Here is a 19,757-nt window from a genome sequence, read left to right on the forward strand (position 1 = left end):
ACACACTGATGATGTAGTTACTTGCCGATATCCTCACACAATGGTAACCTGATATCTGTTCGGTGTTTGTGTTTCTGTGTCAGTAAGTGCTCCCTACAAACCAGTGTAGACTTTTATATAAAATTCAGCCCCAACCATACAAGTTATGTACATGTGGCCATAATGACATGCTTTCAAAGCATCTATTTTTTTTTCTTTTTTCTAGCTTTTCTTTCCTGTCATCTGCCACAGAGATAGCAGAAGAAATATCAGAGGACATTAGCAAATTTTAAAAAGGGGTGTGTTATTAGTAAATATTTCCTTTTTAAAAAAACTGTCACTTGCTTGTCAGGCCTCTACTTTGTGGCCTGAACTGTTTCCTTTAATTTTTCACTCCATGGTAGGATCTGAGCCAATATGACTAAATAAGTTCTCTTTACTATAAATAATGTGCACAATGTATATACTATCCAATGTGTGTACTCATTCCTCTCAGGCATGCTCTACTTATGCACATAATGCATGCATATGCATAATGCTAATAATAAACTGTTAAGAAATACAGCATTGTACACGCAGGATTCTAAATGTTATAAACCATTTCATGTGCATAGCATTCCAATTGTTCTTTCTTTAAAATGCCGTACTATTTAAGTATATAAGGATGTTTTGCTCAATTTAAGTTTGCAAAACATTTGCCTGGAATTGTTTTTGAATGGTTTCACGTTAATTCACTAGGATTCCTAGGAATTAAAAGTGTACAGTTCCAAGAATCCCAGATAATTTTTTTGTGGCTTTTCAAAGGCAACCTTAAGGTTAAAAGTCACCATAATTATAATTCAGTAATCATTTTTTTAATGTTTATTTGTTATTATTGAGAGACAGAGAGAGACAGAGCATGAGCATGGGAGGGGCAGAGAGAGAGGGAGACACAGAATCTGAAACAGGCTCCAGGCTCTGAGCTGTCAGCACAGAGCCCGATGTGGGGCTCGAACTCACAAACCACGAGATCGTGACCTGAGCTGAAGTCGGACGCTTAACCGACTGAGCCACCCAGGTGCCCCATAATTCAGTAATCGTTTTGAAGGCAGAGAATATGTTGTTCCCTGCTACTTTCCACTGTCTGGTACATGGTAATGAGGCGCTCAATAAGTATTTGTTGACCGAGTGAATAAATGAATGAATGCAGTAATATTCTACCCTCTTACTTCATCTAATTAAGTGCATGAAAAAATATATCAAAATTGTAACCTATAAAGAGGTGAATCTGGCATGAATAATCAGAGGTACGAAGAATAAAATGTGTTATTAGCCCATTCCCTGAGCTCTCCCTTTTCTTTCAGAACCCTGGGGTCAAATTCTTCTACCTTCCACAGGGAGCAATTTTCAAAGAGAGAGGTGGGCTATTTTCCTACACTTGATTATTATTGTGCCCCTAATCAAACTCTGGGCCCTGGATTTCCATCAAAGTTCTGTGGTTTGTTAGATAGATAACCAAGTAGAAAAATGATGGAGGCATAGCACCTGTCTTTTGCCCTCCCCGGGACTCAAACTTTAATCAGTAAATAGTTAGTACCCAAATGCCTTCCAGCCATATTGCTTTAGCCAACTTTCACTGGTAATGAAAGAATGGTGTTGTCACAAAAATACCTACAGCTACTCTATAGTACATTAAGGATAAAATTTCCTTGGAGATGAATTGCAGAGAGACTATCCATGGGGTATCCTCTTTAATCACATACACCAAATATTAGACCAGGGGCAGACACAGGGCTGTGATTACATGCCAACTGGAAATGTAGATAGAGTTTCAACAGGGAGTAAAATTATACTAAATTATTAAAAGGCATAAAGCCTTTGTGGATTAACAACCCAAACAGGAACACTTAGGTGCTGGTGTTATTTTCCAGTAACTGTTGACTTTGGGTGACTATAACTGTCAAGGACAGCCCCCTGCAGTGTTCCCTAGGGCTAAATTCACAACAGTCCATAGGCGCATCCACAGACCCATATTTCTTAAAGAGAACAGATGGTTAGGGGAGGGCCTAGACACCGAAGCAGATTTATCTTGTCAGGTTGTTATCTCCAGGTAAATGACCGTAAGCAGGTCACAAATGGTCACATGACAACAATGTGGTTCAGAGGTGTCCTGAGGTGTCTGCCATTCATTAACTCTTCCCTCTCAGGGTCCCAACTGCTCCTTTTGGATAGGTAGATAACAGTTTTGCTATTGTTGTTGTGTTGTGTTGTATTGTGTGTGTGTGTGTGTGTGTGTGTGTGTGTGTGTAAACATACATTTTAAGATAAAATGCCTTATGCATGAATGCTAGTGAAGATTTATATCCCTTCCAAATATTTCACTGCTTTAACGTGATTGTGTCCATGCTGGAATATTTTATTTTGTATTCTGAAATGATAGAAGTCTTACCTCTAAGGGGATAAATGCACCAATTTTACGCGTGGTCAAGGCTGAGCGCCAGTCCTGGGGGAGACCCCCGTGTTCTAAAAGCAGCCACAGGGCAGAGCCAGCGCCTTTACTGGTTACCTGGCAATCAGAACAGCCGGTGGGTTCAGAACCGTCTCTTTTATGCCTAAAACGGCATGGTGGGAGAAAGGAATGATTCTGTGTTTTGTTCCGTTTTGTTTTCCTGGGAGGCCTTGTTTTCAGAATGCTCTTCTTTTTTTGTATGTTGTCCGTGCATTTTGTTGCAGGAAATACATGCTCTTTTGTGATTTGTCCCCATTATGAAAGCTGCCCTTTCAGTACAGATCAGATTGCGTGCACAGCCCAGCAGACCTCAGAGAGTCTGTGAAAGGCTGACCTAGTCAAACGTCAGCCTGGCAACTGTCTTGCTGTGAACACCCACATCAGAAAGCTAAAGTTGCCGGCATCTGCCTCCCTGATTATTTTTTTTTCTGTTACTTTATTCCGTTTGTTTTTCTAAATGCACTACTTTTTCTGAAGCCATTTTGCCCAGTTGACTCTCACTGAAATGTTCTTACTTGTATGTATTTCAGGCACTGGAACCCTGCATAGTCCCTAATATAGGTACAGAATGGGTGGCTGTTTGAGAAATGGTCTCAGGATTTTCTAGGATGCTCTGAATCTGTCTGATGCCAGGCCAACCTCTCAGTTCCATCCTGAGCTATTCTAGAGGGAGGCACTGGGATGGCAACCCCTGAAAATCAGATAATGTACCTTTGTTAGTTAAAAAAATACATACATATATGTATATACATATATACATATGTACATATATATGTTGTTTGATTTTATGAGCAAAATTATCCTACTGTCCTAGGAGTTAAGATTTATTTCACAATTTCCAACAAAAGCTAACTTTCTACTAGGGCCAAGCATAATTTTCTAACTTACCTACATATCTAACTATAGAGAGAATTAGAAAGATTCTTCTTTACGAATCACCATAAGGCAGTTCAAATAGTATGGCGGACTAAATGTTCAGAGAAAGCCTCTCCAGCATCGTGCATGTAAAATACTGAATATAATGAAAGGGGAAAAATAATCATATTTTTAAATGCTTGATTAGGCTGGTGGGGAAGTAAAGGACTTTCTCATGGTGCAGGAACAACAAGGGAGCAAAGAAACTGAGAGGTAAGGGGAGACCTAGAGTGTTCATTTGCCTGGCAGGTGGGGGAGAGGGGTAGGTTAATGGACCAAAGGGAGACAGAGCCCAGCCTGGATAAGGCAGGAAGTAAATTGGAGAACACAGTTCCCATCGGTACATAAAGGGAGGGCTCCCTCACCCCAGACACTACCCATGTGGGCAGAATAGGTAAAAACCTGGTTCACAGAGGGAGTCTTTGGTGATATGCCTTTCTCAGTATTGTCTTCTGGTGAAAGGGAAGCAGAGTGAGAAAAAATGTCTCCAGTGAGAATCCATAACCACAAGCCCACACTCACTGAGTTTAGGGGACAGAATTCATAGAACCTGTGTGGTTCGAAACTCTTCAAGTCAAAAGTTTAAGCAGTCACACACATACAAAAAATACTGTATGACTTGAATGAGGTACCTGGAGTCATCAGATTCATAGAATGGTAGGTGCCATGGCCAGTGGGGAGTTGTTGTTCAATGGGTACAGAGTTTCAGTTTTGCAAGATGAAAAGAGTTCTGGAGATTGGTTGCACAACACCGTTGAACTTTATACCTCAAAATGGGTACAATGGTAAATTTTATACTATGAGCATGTTGCCAAAAATAAACATTTTTTTTATTTACAAAAATTGAGTCTAAAGTAGAACGGGATTGGCAATGCCCCCTAACTGCCTATAAGAAACGAATAAAGCAAACAAACAAACAAATGGGAAAAAAAACCTTCTAACCTAGGACTCATAATAATTTCCAAGGAATCCAAGATCACAATAACATATTTTTAATATGAGAAAATAACCTCACATGAATAAAAGCCAGAAGAACCAACAAACTATAAAATCAGGCCTTAGAAATTAGATTTATTGATTACAAGCTAAATATGGTATGTTTAATATTTTTTTAATTTTTTTAATGTTTATTTTTATTTTTGAGAGAGACAAAGAAAGAATGCGAGTGGGTTAGGGGCAGAGAGAGAGGGAGACACAGAATCCGAAGCAGGCTCCAGTCTCTGAACTGTCAGCACAGAGCCCGATGCGGGGCTCGAACTCACGAGCTGTGAGATCATGACCTGAGCTGAAGTCGGACAGTTAACTGACTGAGCCACCCAGGCGCCCCATATGTTTAATATTTTTTAAAGATTTAATTGTAAACATATTGAAGGAAAAAGAAATTATCAGAATTAACCAAGCAGATGTAAAAAGTAAACAAATAGAACTTACAGAATTTTTTTTGAAAAGACTATGGTTTTAAGTTTTATGTTCTTATTTTTTTTAAGTTTATTTATTTATTTTGAGAGAGAGAGAGAGAGAACAAGCTGGGAAGGGGCAGAGAGAGGGAGAGACAGAATCCCAAGCGGGCTCTGCACTGTCAGTGTAGAGCCTGATGTGGGGCTCGAACTCATGAATCGTGAGATCATGATCTGAGCCAAGATCAAGGGTGAGACCCTTAACCGAGTGAGCCACCCAGGTACCCCTATTCTTAATACTGTAAACCAAATTGATAGGCTAGGCAACAGATTGATTTTGCTGGAGAGGGAAGTAGTAAATAGGAAGATAGAACTTTAAGAAAAATAGTTCAAATATGCAAATGGATGGAAATATGAAGGAGATGTTAAGAGACCTGCAGAACAGGTAATAAGATCCTACATATATCAAATTGGAGTTTATGATGCAAATAACCAAGAAGATACAGATAGAGTGATATTCAAAGAGACAATGGCTAAAGTTTTCCAGAAACAATGAAAACTACATTTTCATATCCAGGAATCCCAAGCATACGCCATAAAAAGAATTTCACACTGAGATAGATCATAGTGCAAATACAGACTACCAGAGACAGGTTAAAAACAGAAAGAAAAAGGCATGTTACTTCAAAGGAAGCATAATTAGATTCAGCCGACTTATGAACGGCAGTACCATATTTCAGTTGAAAATGGAATATCTTTAAAGGACTTAGAAAAACTAACTTGTAATTAGAATTGTATATTTTAATTAATTATGATAAATTGCCTTTTCTATTTGATTACCTCTTATGAATGAAGGAATGAAGGCATTCTCAGATACCTATATGCTAAGTTTTTATTACCAAAACAGATACACATCAAAGGATCTTCAAATGATTTACCTTAGGAAATTCAAGGATAAAGACCTGAGATGTAAGAGCAAATGGTGAGCAAAAAAATTGCCAACAGAAAGGCAAATCTAAATATACAGTGACCATCAATATGTCTTTATGATAGTAAAATCATGTCTAATCACTGGGATTAGAAAAAGAAAATAGACACACATTCTGGAAAAAAAAAACAGTATAAAACTTAGATGGTAGATGATTGAAATTGAAGGGTTCTAGGGTCTTTGTCTTACCAGGAAGGTTGGTAAGAAATTTATTATATTTAAAATTTGATATGTGACATTTGATACATGTTACATTTTCTATCATAACCACTGATAGGATAGAAATAGTATATATACCTTCCAAAGTATTAAAGGGGAAAGATAAAATACGGAGGTGAAAAAAATCAGTAAAAGAAATCAAGGAAGAATGACATTAACTATGACAAAAAGAAAAGGTGGGGTAAACATTTTAGTAAACATGGTCAATGTATGTAAACTGAATTTTTCATATAAAAGAAGAGACTGGGTAAAATCCCAAACCCAGCCACATGCCCCTTATGTAAAACACATCTAAATTATAAAACTAATACAGAAAGATCAGTATAGTCGCACTAGCATCAGATAAAACAGCCTTTCAAACAAAAAGCGTTACTCAAATTACTAGAGATAAAGCAATTCAATATACATTGAAATAAATTTCAATTCACCAGGAAGGTAAAAAAACTTGTGACAGCATAGCTTCAAAATACACACACACACACACACACACACACACACACACACACATGCGCGCACACACACGCAATCAGAAGCTAAAAATCCACTGTAATAGATTTTAACATACTGCTTTTTGTAATCAATCAGTTGGGCAGTCACAAAATCAGTAGGAATATACAATATTTGAACATAGTTAATTTAATAACTGTAGTCTAATGGACCTATAGAGAGCATAATCATAGCATGATACAAATGTTTTCAAGAACCTAAGAAATATTTATGAAATTTAAAATTTATCTTGCTTGTTTGCATGACATACTTCACATTGTTTAATGAGTATTAAAGAATCATCTTTCTTGATTAGAGACACTACATATGTTCTGTATCATCCAAGGTAACATGATCAAATACATTATTTTAAATTCGCATGAACCTCCCCTAGATCTCATGGCACATGGTAGAGTGAAGATTCAAAAGCAGGTGTCTCTGGGTCCAAAGAGTCTCTTCTTCATACTATGGTGCACTATGTCTACGACGGGGATCTAGAAGCATCCCTGTATTTTATCAGTATGACCAGAAGAGTTTGAAAATAGCCACGTATAGGGGCGCCTGGGTGGCTCAGTCAGTTAAGCGTCTGACTTAGCTCAGGTCACGATCTCGCGGTCCGTAAGTTCGAGCCCCGCGTCGGGCTCTGGGCTGATGGCTCAGAGCCTGGAGCCTGCTTGCGATTCTGTGTCTCCCTCTCTCTCTGCCCCTCCCCCGTTCATGCTTTGTCTCTCTCTGTCTCAAAAATAAATAAACGTTAAAAAAAATTTTTTTTTTAAAAATTAAAAAAAATTTAAAAAAAGAGAAAATAGCCATGTATGTACTGTTCTTGATACTAACCCAGTTGCCAGGAAAATTGCCTTTACCTTGATGTTCTCAGTCATTAATATTGGCTTCTCTATTCTGCCACAGCTATAACTTACTTTTCTCAGCACAGGCTTTTATAATATTTCTATTAAGTAGAAGCATTGTTTCAGTACATTCTGTAGGACTGTGAGTTTATTAAATAGCTGAATGCCAGGTGTGATTATGAGAATTTACCAGTCTGTTGATATGGCTTTATTCCAATATACAAGATAGAAGTAATTGTAATGTATTATTAGTCCCATTTGTACTGTGTTAATTCCTTAATCAATTTAATTCGTTAATCAAAGGCTAATGTCTAGCCTTTGCAACACTGTCAGGCCTTTTCATAAAACAAACTGTAGTCAACACCTGTTCAGATAGTCATTTATTCTGCTTGCTCCTACACATCTAATATAATGTGTTGGGGGTTGAGGGGTGGACTCCAAAAAGATCTGTCCATGTTTTAACCCCTGCACCTCTGAAAATGATCCTCTTTGGGAAAAGAGTCTTTGCCGTTGTGATGAAGCGAAGGGTCTCAGGATGAGATCATTCCGGATTATCTTGGTAGACACTAAATCTAACGATGTGTCCTTCTAAGAAATGAAGAGAAGACACAGACAGATAGGAGGAAGCCATGTGAAGAAAGAGGCAGAAACTGAAGTTATACGGCCGCAAGCCAAGAATGTCTGGAACAACCCGACAATGGAAGGAAGAAGGAAGGTAGATTTTTCTCCTGGAGGAAATTTTTCCCCTCCAGGGAAAGCCCTGGAGGCTTTGAACAAGTACAGTCCCACCAGCACCTTCATCTCAGAGTCTAGCCCCCAGAACTGTGAGAAAGAAATTTCTGTATTTTAAGTCACCCAGTGTCTTCTAATTTGTGATAGCAGCTGTAGGAAACTAAGAATACTGCCAAACAATTCATTATACCTATTACTATCATGTTTTCTAATTGCATTTGCAAAATTCAGAGGATTCAAACCACCAGTCACAACAGCAAACTTGAATGTTTACATTTATGGTTTTTGTCTCAGGGTGAAACCATTCACTTTCCCTTCCTTCTATATTTGCAGAGAAATTTATCCCCCAGCTGACAAATACTGAGCATGTACAATTGGCACCTACTGTAATATCAGAGACAACGTGCATAGAGACAGTTATTATGAAGAGCTGGGGAGGACTCAGTAAATTAAAAGGAATTATTTACACAAAATACCTAGGACACTAACAGACCCAGAGTCGGGACACAAAAATGGCAGCAACGACTTTTATTGGTGTCTGTTGTAAAACATTATAAATACTATCATCCAGGTAGTTAGTGGTTTTCTCTAGGTGATTAGTATTTCATTAATCTGACGATACTATTTATTTGATCATCCATAATCATCTGGTGCCTTGGGACTTATTTGGAGATAGTCTGCTTACCTATCAATGTGGGACATAACCGTTTTGGAGACGTCTACACCTGCTTCTTGCAACACTCGGATAATCTGAAATGGTGCGCTTGGATTCCTTCCAGGATGAATAATAACAGGACAGCCGAGCTGAGCCTGAGCATGAGCTGTTGCCTGAAGAACCTTCTTCTCACTCTCTGCCAGAGGCCAGGAGCAACCAATTTCTCCAATGACCCCACACTTGATGCTAGTTCCATCAGCTCCATGGAGAATTTCATTAATGAGGACATCAGTAAGCTAAGGAAGAGTGGGAAAGAAGATACTTTACAGATTGTGGAATTTATCAGCCCATAGTCACCACAGTGTGGGAATGAAATTTAATCATTTCGTCATTCGTGCTTTAAAAAATCTGCTTGACATCCATTCAGCGAATACTGGCCAATGAGAAAGGCCAAGTCTCAAATTCCACAAGTCATTCTAAATCAAAGACTCAATAATATCTTACTGTGATTATTTCACAAGAAATTTGGGGCTTTAGAAAGCTATAGGGAAAAAGATGTGACTTCATGCAAGTACATTCAGATGAGAAAAAAAACAAACAAACTGTAATTTAACCTGAGGAACATCTAGAGCGGAAAAAGACTGCCCTTGAACATACGTCCACTGTATTAACTGATTCTTTAGTCCTCCCTTATTTATGCAGCCCTTGGTCCCATACAGCATAGGAAATTCACAGCACATGATATTAATATCATATTTTTTGGTTCATATGTATATTTACTACTAAGAGTGGTTGGAAGAATGTATGATAGCTGACTTCTGAATAGTCTTCAAATAATAGACATATAAAAAGGTAAAGGGCTGATTGGAAAATAATGCAAATAAAGCTTTGAAATATGAAGATTTTAATAATTGACTGATTCTTTGCAAACACTATGGGTGACATTTCTTGCCTATCAAGCAGATAATGGAAGACACGTACAAATGAATACAGTATGTATAAACACATTAAGTTACTATCACAGAAAGAGAGCACATGTATATGCAAAAAAGACTTGTGGTTAATTCTTTCTTTTTATCTCTGAAAGATTTACTTCCTTCTGCCCATTCTTGCCTCAGATCATATGATAACAAAAACAGGAATGGATTTTCTTCCACCACCCCTCCTGTTTTGTAAAAGAAGGAAACATATTCGCAAATGCGCCAAGTCTCTGCCTGCCAAGTTTCACCCTGCAGTGAATTTTTATTGCTGGTTATTATAAAATCCAACAAGAAAATCGAGGTTACATAACTGAAGTTTATAATGGAAAAATGAGGTTTACAAACAGACTGTGGCACCACCACTGAGCACAGACACAATACATACAAATCTAAGCGTTCACACTTTGGGTTTTCCAGTGACCAGTGGGTTAAGAGCTCCTTCCTTCACACTTTTTTTCTTCACGAAATGAAATGTTCCTAATTTGGGTCCCAACTGGCAGATGCCTTTGCTAGCTAGCAAACTTCTGTAGCATGCCCAGCTACCTCTGAGTCAGTGACATTCTCCAAATGTAGGTGACACACAGGGGTAATCCGACGTCTGGAGTTCTGGCTTTTCTGAGTTTACGTGCAAACATTGCTGAACAACTTGGGGCTTCTTACCTGTTCCACTGACATGGCTCTGGTGTCTGGAGAGTGAGTTGCGTCCACATAAAATCCAGCTCCAGATATGATATGGACGCCGGTCTCTTCGGCAAGCCACTTCAAAGTCTTCACGTCTCGGCTGATGCCAACAGTAGTGTTCTCGACCAAAGCCCCTCCACCGTTGGCTTTAAAATACAACAGTTCTTCCCTGATGGCTTCCGTCTCCTGATTCAGCTGAAGATTCTCCTTATGGGAATAAGGGTTCTTTTGAATCCAAAATAAATTTTTCATCATAATAGGTTCTTCGGAGGTAGCTTTGTAACGTGGAGGAGGTGGGTAGTAACAGCAGTCAAAGGTCATTGTCAAATGTTCGTGGGTCAGAGTGCGGCCCAGTTTGTCTGGCTCTACCAGGCCCAAAACAGTTTGGACTTTCCCACTTAAGGAGGACATTTCTGATGATACCAGGAGATGCTCTGAAAAGAGTGTTTTCTGGAAAAAAAAGAAAACCATAATCAGAAAATTTAACACACACATAAATTCTGTCCATAGGGGATGGGAGGCTGTGAATGTATACCCGTGTAAGAAAGAGAATCAATGAGACTAGAGATATGGTCCCATTTATCACCCTGCCAAAGCCAGAGTCAGTCTCTAGTAAATTGTATAAGTTCACTGCAGCCTTAAGTGACATGCATGGTGTTAAATGTCCCCCGGCCACTTCCACTGGGACTCCTCTGCCTGATTTAATCCCATCCTCATCTATTGAAAATATTTCTTGGTGTTCAGCTCACATTTTCCTTTTGCTTAATTTCATCTCATTAGTCACAGGTACACACTCTTGGTCAATTCAACAGTAATCTCCATCTAAAAAAACTCATAACCAGTAAGTTTTATCCAAACCAGCCTTGTCTCCGAACTTTTTGTCATTTTTTTCAGATAAATTAAATATATACTGAGGCTACTGATCATCACTAGCCATTACTACTCATTCACTATCCACATGAATCTACTATCAGACTCCTGTTGATGGTCCATCACGTGCCAGAAATTGGATATACAAATATGCATAAGACAAAACTCTCTGACCTTGATGATTTCACAGACTCCCCCCCACCGCCGCCAAAAAAAAAAAAACAAAAACAAAACTGGGGGGAAAACACCTAGGTTCAATAATAAAAAAAAACAAGAATAAAAACCTCTTCGCTCTAGAAGTTTTATTGTGTCTAGGGCACATAGAAACATTTCAAAAATCATTAAAAGCAAAAATCCTTTGTTATAATGAAAGCAACTATAATTTATTGAAGCTGAAATTTGCCATCCCCCAAAAGAGTAAATACCTCTCCACTTATCCTATTTACTTTCATTTGTAACACATACTAAGGATTCACCAAGTTTCCATCACTGACAGCAAAAACCACAGTTCCGTATGTTCCCTAAATGAAGGGATTCTCTTGGAAAGAAGAAGGCACGACTGAAAGTGTGAAGACAAACACCTCCATGGCCAAGAGCGAAACCCCTGCCAGAAACAGTGGTCTACACAGACCGCCAGCCACACACATTTGGAGGATGGTGACAAATGGACTGGGAACCAGGTAAAAGAAAATGCCTTTGAAGCTCTCAAGCTGTTTCTTTAAAAGACATTCTGAAATCATTTCCCCCCACCCCCACATCCCTGCCCCTTTATCACTTTTCTTATCTATAAATTAGAATTATCTATAAATTTATCACTTTTCTTATCTATAAATTAGGAAATCAATGCACATTTCCTAGGCTATCCTAAGGATTCGATGAAATGAGATACCACAGGTTAAAAAAGACCTGTAGACATGGTTGGCACAGCACGTGGCCAACAAGCAGTGGCTTTGCGATGCTGGTTCTAGGAACTATTAGGTAGTCCCTAGGTTCTTTTTTTCCAAGTCTTTGGTTAGAGAGGAGATCATTTGGGGGAACAATGGGTAGAGGACAATTCGCAGTGGGTGTAGTACGTTCAAGAGACACGGTGAAAAGAGACCAGCGTGGGAGAAGAGGGAGCAGCGAGCTAAAGGCAGCTTTATATCAAGCCATTGGAGCTGAGGGGTTTGATATATATTGGCCTATAATGTGTAAATAATTGATTTCGAGTGTTTGGCAGAGAACTATAGGATGTGTGGCTAGCATGGCCATTCGTTTTCGTTAGGTAGCACTCTTCTGCAAGCCAAACTTCTAACCTCTAAATAATTCACACGGTGACAGAAGCTAGCTGCCAGTCACTGCACAGGGCAATCATTTTCATCGATGATGTCTAGGACCCCACTGTTCAATGCCTTATTCCCTGTTACTGAATGCAAGGAATACATAGCTAGTTCTTTCTGTTGACAAAATCACAGTTCCACTAATGATCGATTTCATTTTCCATAAGGCTTAATTTGTTCTTTCCTTTCTTCTGACGGTCGGAGGCCAGAAACTTGGATAAACTGATAAAACACCGTCACTGTCTTTGTGTGTCAACTATACTTCGGTTTTTTTAAAAACATGGGGAGGGGGAGAAACCACTATCACTTCTACTAGAAAAGTACCACACAGCATGGTTAATTGATACGGATTTGAAAGAGCAACGTTAGTAAGTTTCAAGCTCGCAACCTGTGAATCTGTGAAAAAAAAAAATCACTTAAGAAATGTCATCTCTCGTGGGAAATTCCTCAGGCAGAACTAGTTGGTGCTTCCTATGATCACAATGTAACCCATGCTTAAAGGATAAGAAATGACTAAAGAACAAACCAGAGCTGCTACTGCTCTAGGCTGGAATGTGTCTTTTAGTGGGATAAAATACCTATGTGGCAGTCATGATTCCCATGAGGCTAGAAAGCCCTCTCCTACGAACATTCAGCCTGAAAGTCGTTCTCTTCTCAAGGTAGAGACAAGGGGCTACCACTGGCCTTCCGCCATAGAGAGAAGAGTTCACAGATTAAGGAGGAAGGTTCTGGGCAATGAGAACTGCCAGCGCCCAACTGTACAGACCGGAGGGACCCCCACCAAAAAAAAGCAGGCTTCAGGCATTTTGCAGGGCATCCATGGGAAGCTTCGGCATTGCACACACCTGCAACAGACGGTAGTGGGAAAAGAGACAGAGGAGCTGTAACATTTGCCAAAAGCTTTGTTGTGCTTCGGAAGTGAAATCTGAGCAGAGACACTGACGCGACTCCTCTGCAAATCCTGTCACAGCCGGGTCAAAGGAAATGAGCCTTCTCATTCCCACAGGTACAGAATCGGATAAGAACGCAAGCTTTAAAGGAAAAAAAGAGAAAGAAAAAGACAAGAGCAGGGGATCCGTGCTATAGTGCTGAACTGGAAATCAGAGACAGTGTGTAGGATGTGTCATTTTTGAAAACACATACATGAATTAACTTTTATAAAATACAGAGCAGATTTGCCAAATTGTTGGAGATTTGGTGGTGGGTGGGTAGTTTGAGGGCGATTTTAGTTTGTTTTCCCCAAGATTTTGCTACACCTATTTCACCCTGATCGTTATACTTCATTTTGATTTTTCTGTCTCCTGGAGTTGAATGCTCATTTCAGTTACATTCCACATTTCAGAGGGTAGGGCTTCCTGAGAATTTCACATATGAATGAGCTTCCTGTAGATCTCAGAGACTCATGCCCTTTCGGGGCCCCTGTCCCTGCTGTCACTGGTCCTAGACCCAGCTGAAGGTTCCTGCCCTGCAAGTTTAGACACATTGGTTAAATTGGCAAGTGACGTTTGCTGCACTGATTCTCAGCTCACTTCCCCAACAACTGTGCAACTTCCGATCTCTATAATAAATCTTTGTTCCCTGATCAAACCCCCCCTGATTAAAAAAAAAAAAATGGGAAAGCATTTCCGAGCTTTATGCAGGAGAAGATATGAACTGAATACAGGCAGCCCTGTGGAGAATGGACGAAGGGGAGCCAGTGTGCCTGCCGAGACCCACGGGGCGTTGCTAGAACCTGGAAAAAAAAAAATCAGGTAGTGGCTGTCTGAGAGGACAGCAGTGGAGATGGTGGGAAAGCAGAAGCAGCAGGAGGTGCTGGAAATTTCTAACCGGACTTGCTGATGCTGTAAGAGTATCCTCCAAATAATGGGCTCCTCAGAAAAAAGTGCCGTCTGGTGCAAATATGCAGGTGCTTCTATTTTTTTATGGTTTGTGTCGCACAGACCCGCAGCACCCTACAAACATTGCACTTAGGGCTGACATTTGATTTGTCATCGAAATATGTATGTTTTAAACCACATAATATTTCTTAAAGCTCGTTTGAATACTTCATCAAGTGCAGTTTAAAGCCTGTGACCTGTCTTCTCGCAAACAATATCGGTCTGGTGGCTGAGCCGTGGTGACACAGGATTTCCTCCCCATGCACAGTACCTGTCTGCTTGCCCACATATATATGACTGTGTGGCCCTATTGCATGGAGGCTTATAACTTTTCATATTAAGCATTGTCAAAACATCAATAACTCTACCTGCGTAAAGGGAAAGAAATCCAACCACTTCAGTACACAGAGGAAAAATGGGACCCAGCGAGTTCTTCAGACTGTGACATAAATAAAACAGAACCACTCGCAGATACAAATGAACAGCCTTGAATTTTGCATTCAGAGGAAAACGGTGGGTTTCATTCCCAAGCTTTTTTTTTTCTTTTCCTTTTTTGCCCTATTTAAGGAAGTTGGGGAGCTGATCTGAGGATATCTCCAAATCCCAAATCCCACATATGAAGATGGTGATGGAGATATACCCAAGAGGTGACACTCCTGGAAAACGCCACTCACAGATGGGTGTGCCTGGGAAAGATTCCCTCCCCTGGATCAGCACAGGCCTTCCTGGGCCTGAGCAACAGTTCATCTAAAATGAGACGTCAGTTCAGGGGCACCTGGGTGGCTCAGCTGATTAAATGTCTGACTCTTAGATTCGGCTCAGGTCATGATCTCACGGTTCGTGAGATCGAGCCCCTTGTCTGGCTCTGCACTGACAGTGCAGAGCCTGCTTGGGATTCTCTCTCTCCCTCTCACTCTGCCCCTCCCTCCCCTGCTGTCTTTCAAAAATAAATAAATGAAACATTAAAAAATGATAGTTCAGTCCAGTAATTATTAAAGCCAGAAATCACTTTGGGCTGCTCAACTGACAGGATGCGGCCTGTGGCTTAATTGACTCTCTTTTTAAAATTTTTATTAAAGAACTTTTTTTAAACTGTATTTTTGAGAGAGAGCATGAGTGGGGAGGGGCAGAGAAAGAGGGAGACACAGAATCGGAAGCAGGCTCCAGGCTCTGAGCTGTCAGCGCAGAGCCCGATGGGGGCTCGAACCCATGAACTGTGAGATAGATCATGACGTGAGCCAAAGTCTGACACTTCACCAACTGAGCCGCCCAGGTGCCCCTAAAATTTTTATTTTTAACTGAATTATAGCTGACCTACAATATTATATTAGTTTTAGGTGTGCAATCTAGTGATTCAACAATTATATACATTATGAAATGCTTGCCATAAGTATAGTTACCTTCTGTCACCATACAGTTATTACAATATCACTATGTCCCTTATGCTGTATTTTTCATCCCTGTGACTTATAACTGGAAGCTTGTACCTCTTAATCTCTTTCATCCATTTTACTCATCCCCACCCCCCCCCCCCCACCACCTTGCCTCTGGCAACCACCAATTTGTTCTCTGTATTATGAGTCTGTTTCTGGTTTTGTTGGTTTGTTTTTTAGATTCTGGATAGAAGTGAAATATGGTATTTGTCTTTGTCCAACTTATTTACTTAGCATAATGCCCTCTGGGTCCATCTATTTGCAAATGGAAAGATCTCACTCTTTTTCATGGCCCAGTAATATTCCAATGGATACCACATCTTCTTTATCCATTCATCTATCAATGGACACTTAGGGCAGCTTCTCTAACTCGGCTGTTGTAAATAATGCTGTGGTAAACATAGGGGTGCATGTGTCCTTTTGAATTAGTGTTTTTGTTTTCTTCAGCAAACACCCAGAAGTGTAATAGCTGGATCATATGCTATATCTATTTTCCGTTGTCTGAGGAACCTCCAGAACTTTTTCACAGTAGCTGCGTCAACTTATATTCCCACCCACAGTGAACAAGGGTTCCCTTTGTCCCACATCCTCACCCGCACTTGTCATTTCTTGCCATTTTCATACTAGCCATTGTGGCTGGTATAAGGGGATCTCATTATAGTTTCAGTTTGCTCTTTCTTGATGATTAGTGACACTGATCATCTCTTCATGTGTCTTTTGGTCACCTGTATGTCTTCTTTGGAAACATTTCTATTCAGGTCCTCTGCCCATTTTTTTTTCCAAATTTTATTTATTTATTTTGAGAGAGAGATGGAGAAAGCATGAGCAGGAAAGGGGCACAGAGAGAGAGGGAGAGAGAGAGAATCCCAAGCAGGCTCTGCACTGTCAGCACAGAGCCAGAGGAGGGGCTCAATCTCATGAACTGTGAGATCATGACCTGAGCTGAAATCAAGAGTCAGAGGCTTGACCACTGGAGCCACCCAGGCTCCCTTCTCTGCCCATTTTTTAATGGGCTCTTTACTCAAACAGGTGCCAGCTGGTCACATACACTATGACTTTGGCAAATTACTATTGGCTTCTTGACTTTACCTGTTTAGTCAACAAATTGAAAACATTTCCTCCTTGATAAAAAGAGGGGAGGTGGAAGGAGGAAAGGAGGACGGCGGAAAAGCCTTGTATTCAGGTCAAAATGCAACATTACTCACTACTTGTCATAGTAACATCAGAGCTGGGACAAGTGTGATATTGTCAGAATGCTATCTACAGAACTGACCTTTATGTTTTCCTTCATTTGGAAAAAAAATGAGATTTAGCTCATCTCAACCCCTCATTCTCAGAGAAAGTTTCTACACTCACTTCTGTGAGAATGTTTGATGTAAATTCCTTGATTTTGCTACGAGCATAATCCTAGGAGTAAAACACGTAACAAGTTACTGGATACAACGACGATAACTTCTTTTTCTTCATAAAGAACTCAACCCTGAAGTTAGTTCTCAGCTTTTCCCAGAGCAAATTTCCTCTTCCATGGGTTCTTAGCACTAGGTTTTCTCGCAGAAACAACAATATTTTCAGCAAATTGCACAGCTGGTCCCTAACTGTATTTAGTCACTTAAAGAGTTTACGATTTGCATTACTTTTATTTATTTATTTAATTATTTTTTAAAAATCTTTATTTATTTTTGAGAGAGAGACAGCGTGTGAGCAGGGGAGGAACAGAGAGAGAGGGAGACACAGAATTGGAAGCAGGCTCCAGGCTCCGAGCTGTCAGCACAGAGCCCGACCCGGGGCTCGAACTCACGAACTGTGAGATCATGACCTGAGCCGAAGCCGGACGCTCGACTGACTGAGCCACCCAGGCGCCCCCAATTTGCATTTCCTTTAAATCCAGGAGAATCACATGTTAATGTTTTATTTTTTTTTTTTTATGTTTATTTATTTTTGAGAGAGAGAGACACAGAGCCCAAGCAGGGGAGGGGCAGGGAGAGAGGGAGTCATAGAATCCGAGGCAGGCTCCAGGCTCCAAGCTGTCAGCACAGAGCCCCACGCGGGGCTGAAACTCAAGAACCACAAGATCACGACCTGAGCCGAAGCTGTCTTCAGTGGCTTGATTTAGTTGGAAGAACAATAGGTTCAGAGTCAACAGGTCTTGGCTCTTTCACTAAATAGTTGTGTGATTTGGGGCAACTAACTGAACCACTCGGAGCCTGTTGTCCCATCTATGAAATAAATGGGTAGGACCAGATGACTTCGAGATGACATTCATGCTTCTGTAATATCCTTTAGCTTGAAATGGATATTAATGACCTTCCATAGATCATTCAGTGAAGAATCTTCATCTATCAATGAAGGTGTATTTTAAGAATGGTTTTTAAAATGTATATTTTATATACATGTGCATATATATATATGTGTATATATATATATATATATATATATATATATATATATACACACATCTCTATGTATGTAATGAGAATGAATTTCATTCGTTACCTTTCAGTTTTATTCATTCCCTATCAGTAAGGCTGTACTTACTGATTTTTAAAATGTCCAGTTTATAAACATGTGTGCCTGTGTGTGTGCATGTGTGTATACACACATATATGTATATAATAACAGAATGGGCGAATTGCATTCACTACCTATCAATTTCATTCATTAACTATCAATGGTGGATGTGCCTATTGAGTGTTTTTAATGTATAATTTATATATGTGTGAATACATACACACATGTACATGGAGAGAGAAAGAATCGGTTTTAGTTTGAGATCCTTCTAAGTTTAAAAGAACCCTAGGAGGGATGGCTGGTTTGAAAGAATCCTAAACTTGGAGTTCTGGCTCCAATGTTTCCTATCTGTGTAACTGTGAAAAACTGAACAGCTTACCATGAGTTAGTTTCCTCCCTTGAAAACTGGAATACCTGCCTTATTGCAAGATTTGAAATGAAAAGCAAATAAGGTAACACCTAAAAGCACTACCTAATTTATGAGGCACACACAAATGCTCCAAATTCTTATTATATACATCAAACTGTGAATTATTTTCCAAACATTTGCTGAGTATCCTTAGGCAAATAAACCCAAACCTGTTCTTTCAAAAAACGAACAGTAAGGGTCTGAAGTTTACGAATCAATCAGAGGCTGTAATCTGTTTATTAGTTCCTTCACTTGAGGCCTGTGATTCTTAAAAGCAGATTGTCTGTTGCGATTGACATCACAGCTCATTAGGCTTTTGGAAATGACCCACCAAAGCGATTACAGCTATAGGAGGTCCTCATTATCCATGGGTAGCTAGTACTGGAAATGCCTTTTTAAATGAATGCGCTTAATACAGTGTGTGAGCTGGTGTCCACAGATGGCTTCCGGTGAACCAGGCCTTCTCGTATTCACATCTGTGTGCAGCTCCCTTCCACGTGGAACCTGAGCTTCCCTGTGACTCGCTTTAACCAATAGCATGTGGCAGGAATGATGCGGTGTGTTTGGGACCCAAATCTTCGGAAGTAGTTTCTGCTTTTGTGCTTTGGGGAAACCTGCACTGCCATGTAAGTCTAGCTACCCCTAATGTGGAGAAGGAGAGGCCCTCAGACTACATGGGGAGTGAGAGAGGCAGGCACCCCAGAATCCAGGCTGTCCCTGAGAAGGCACCAGATGAATGAATGAGTCATCTTGAACATTTTAACCCAGCCATGATTCCACATGACTGCGAGCCCAGCTATGGCCAATCGAGAAGAATATAGCCGACCCACAGAATTATGAGAGATAATAAAATGGTCGTTGAAACCTGTGGTTTGGGGTTGTCGCACAGCAGTAGGTAACCAGAAAATACAGACACCAACACTGAATAATAAGTTATATTAAGACTTGATCGGGGCGCCTGGGTGGCTCAGTC

At 40.1% G+C, this 19,757-nt stretch overlaps 1 protein-coding gene across 4 annotated transcripts in view; it reads right to left on the reverse strand.

The window, feature by feature from the left end:
* The window catches only part of PTER (phosphotriesterase related), a 69,491-nt gene that overhangs the window by 23,229 nt on the left and 26,505 nt on the right, over positions 1–19,757 (reverse strand). For 3 of the 4 annotated variants that reach the window (XM_019460677.2, XM_053894824.1, XM_019460674.2), the window contains exons 2-3: positions 10,348–10,818; positions 8,738–9,003 (exon numbers count right to left, since the gene is read on the reverse strand). In XM_019460677.2, coding sequence (XP_019316222.2) covers positions 8,738–9,003; positions 10,348–10,779 — 698 coding nt within the window. In that variant the 5' untranslated portion in view covers positions 10,780–10,818. Of the gene's footprint in view, positions 1–8,737; positions 9,004–10,347; positions 10,819–13,836; positions 14,023–19,757 lie in introns of all 4 variants that reach the window. The other variant, XM_019460675.2, reaches the window with a different exon arrangement.

Source organism: Panthera pardus, unplaced genomic scaffold, assembly GCF_024362965.1.
Source record: "Panthera pardus isolate Hobbes unplaced genomic scaffold, ASM2436296v1 HiC_scaffold_6, whole genome shotgun sequence".
In the NCBI taxonomy this organism is placed as follows: domain Eukaryota; kingdom Metazoa; phylum Chordata; class Mammalia; order Carnivora; family Felidae; genus Panthera; species Panthera pardus.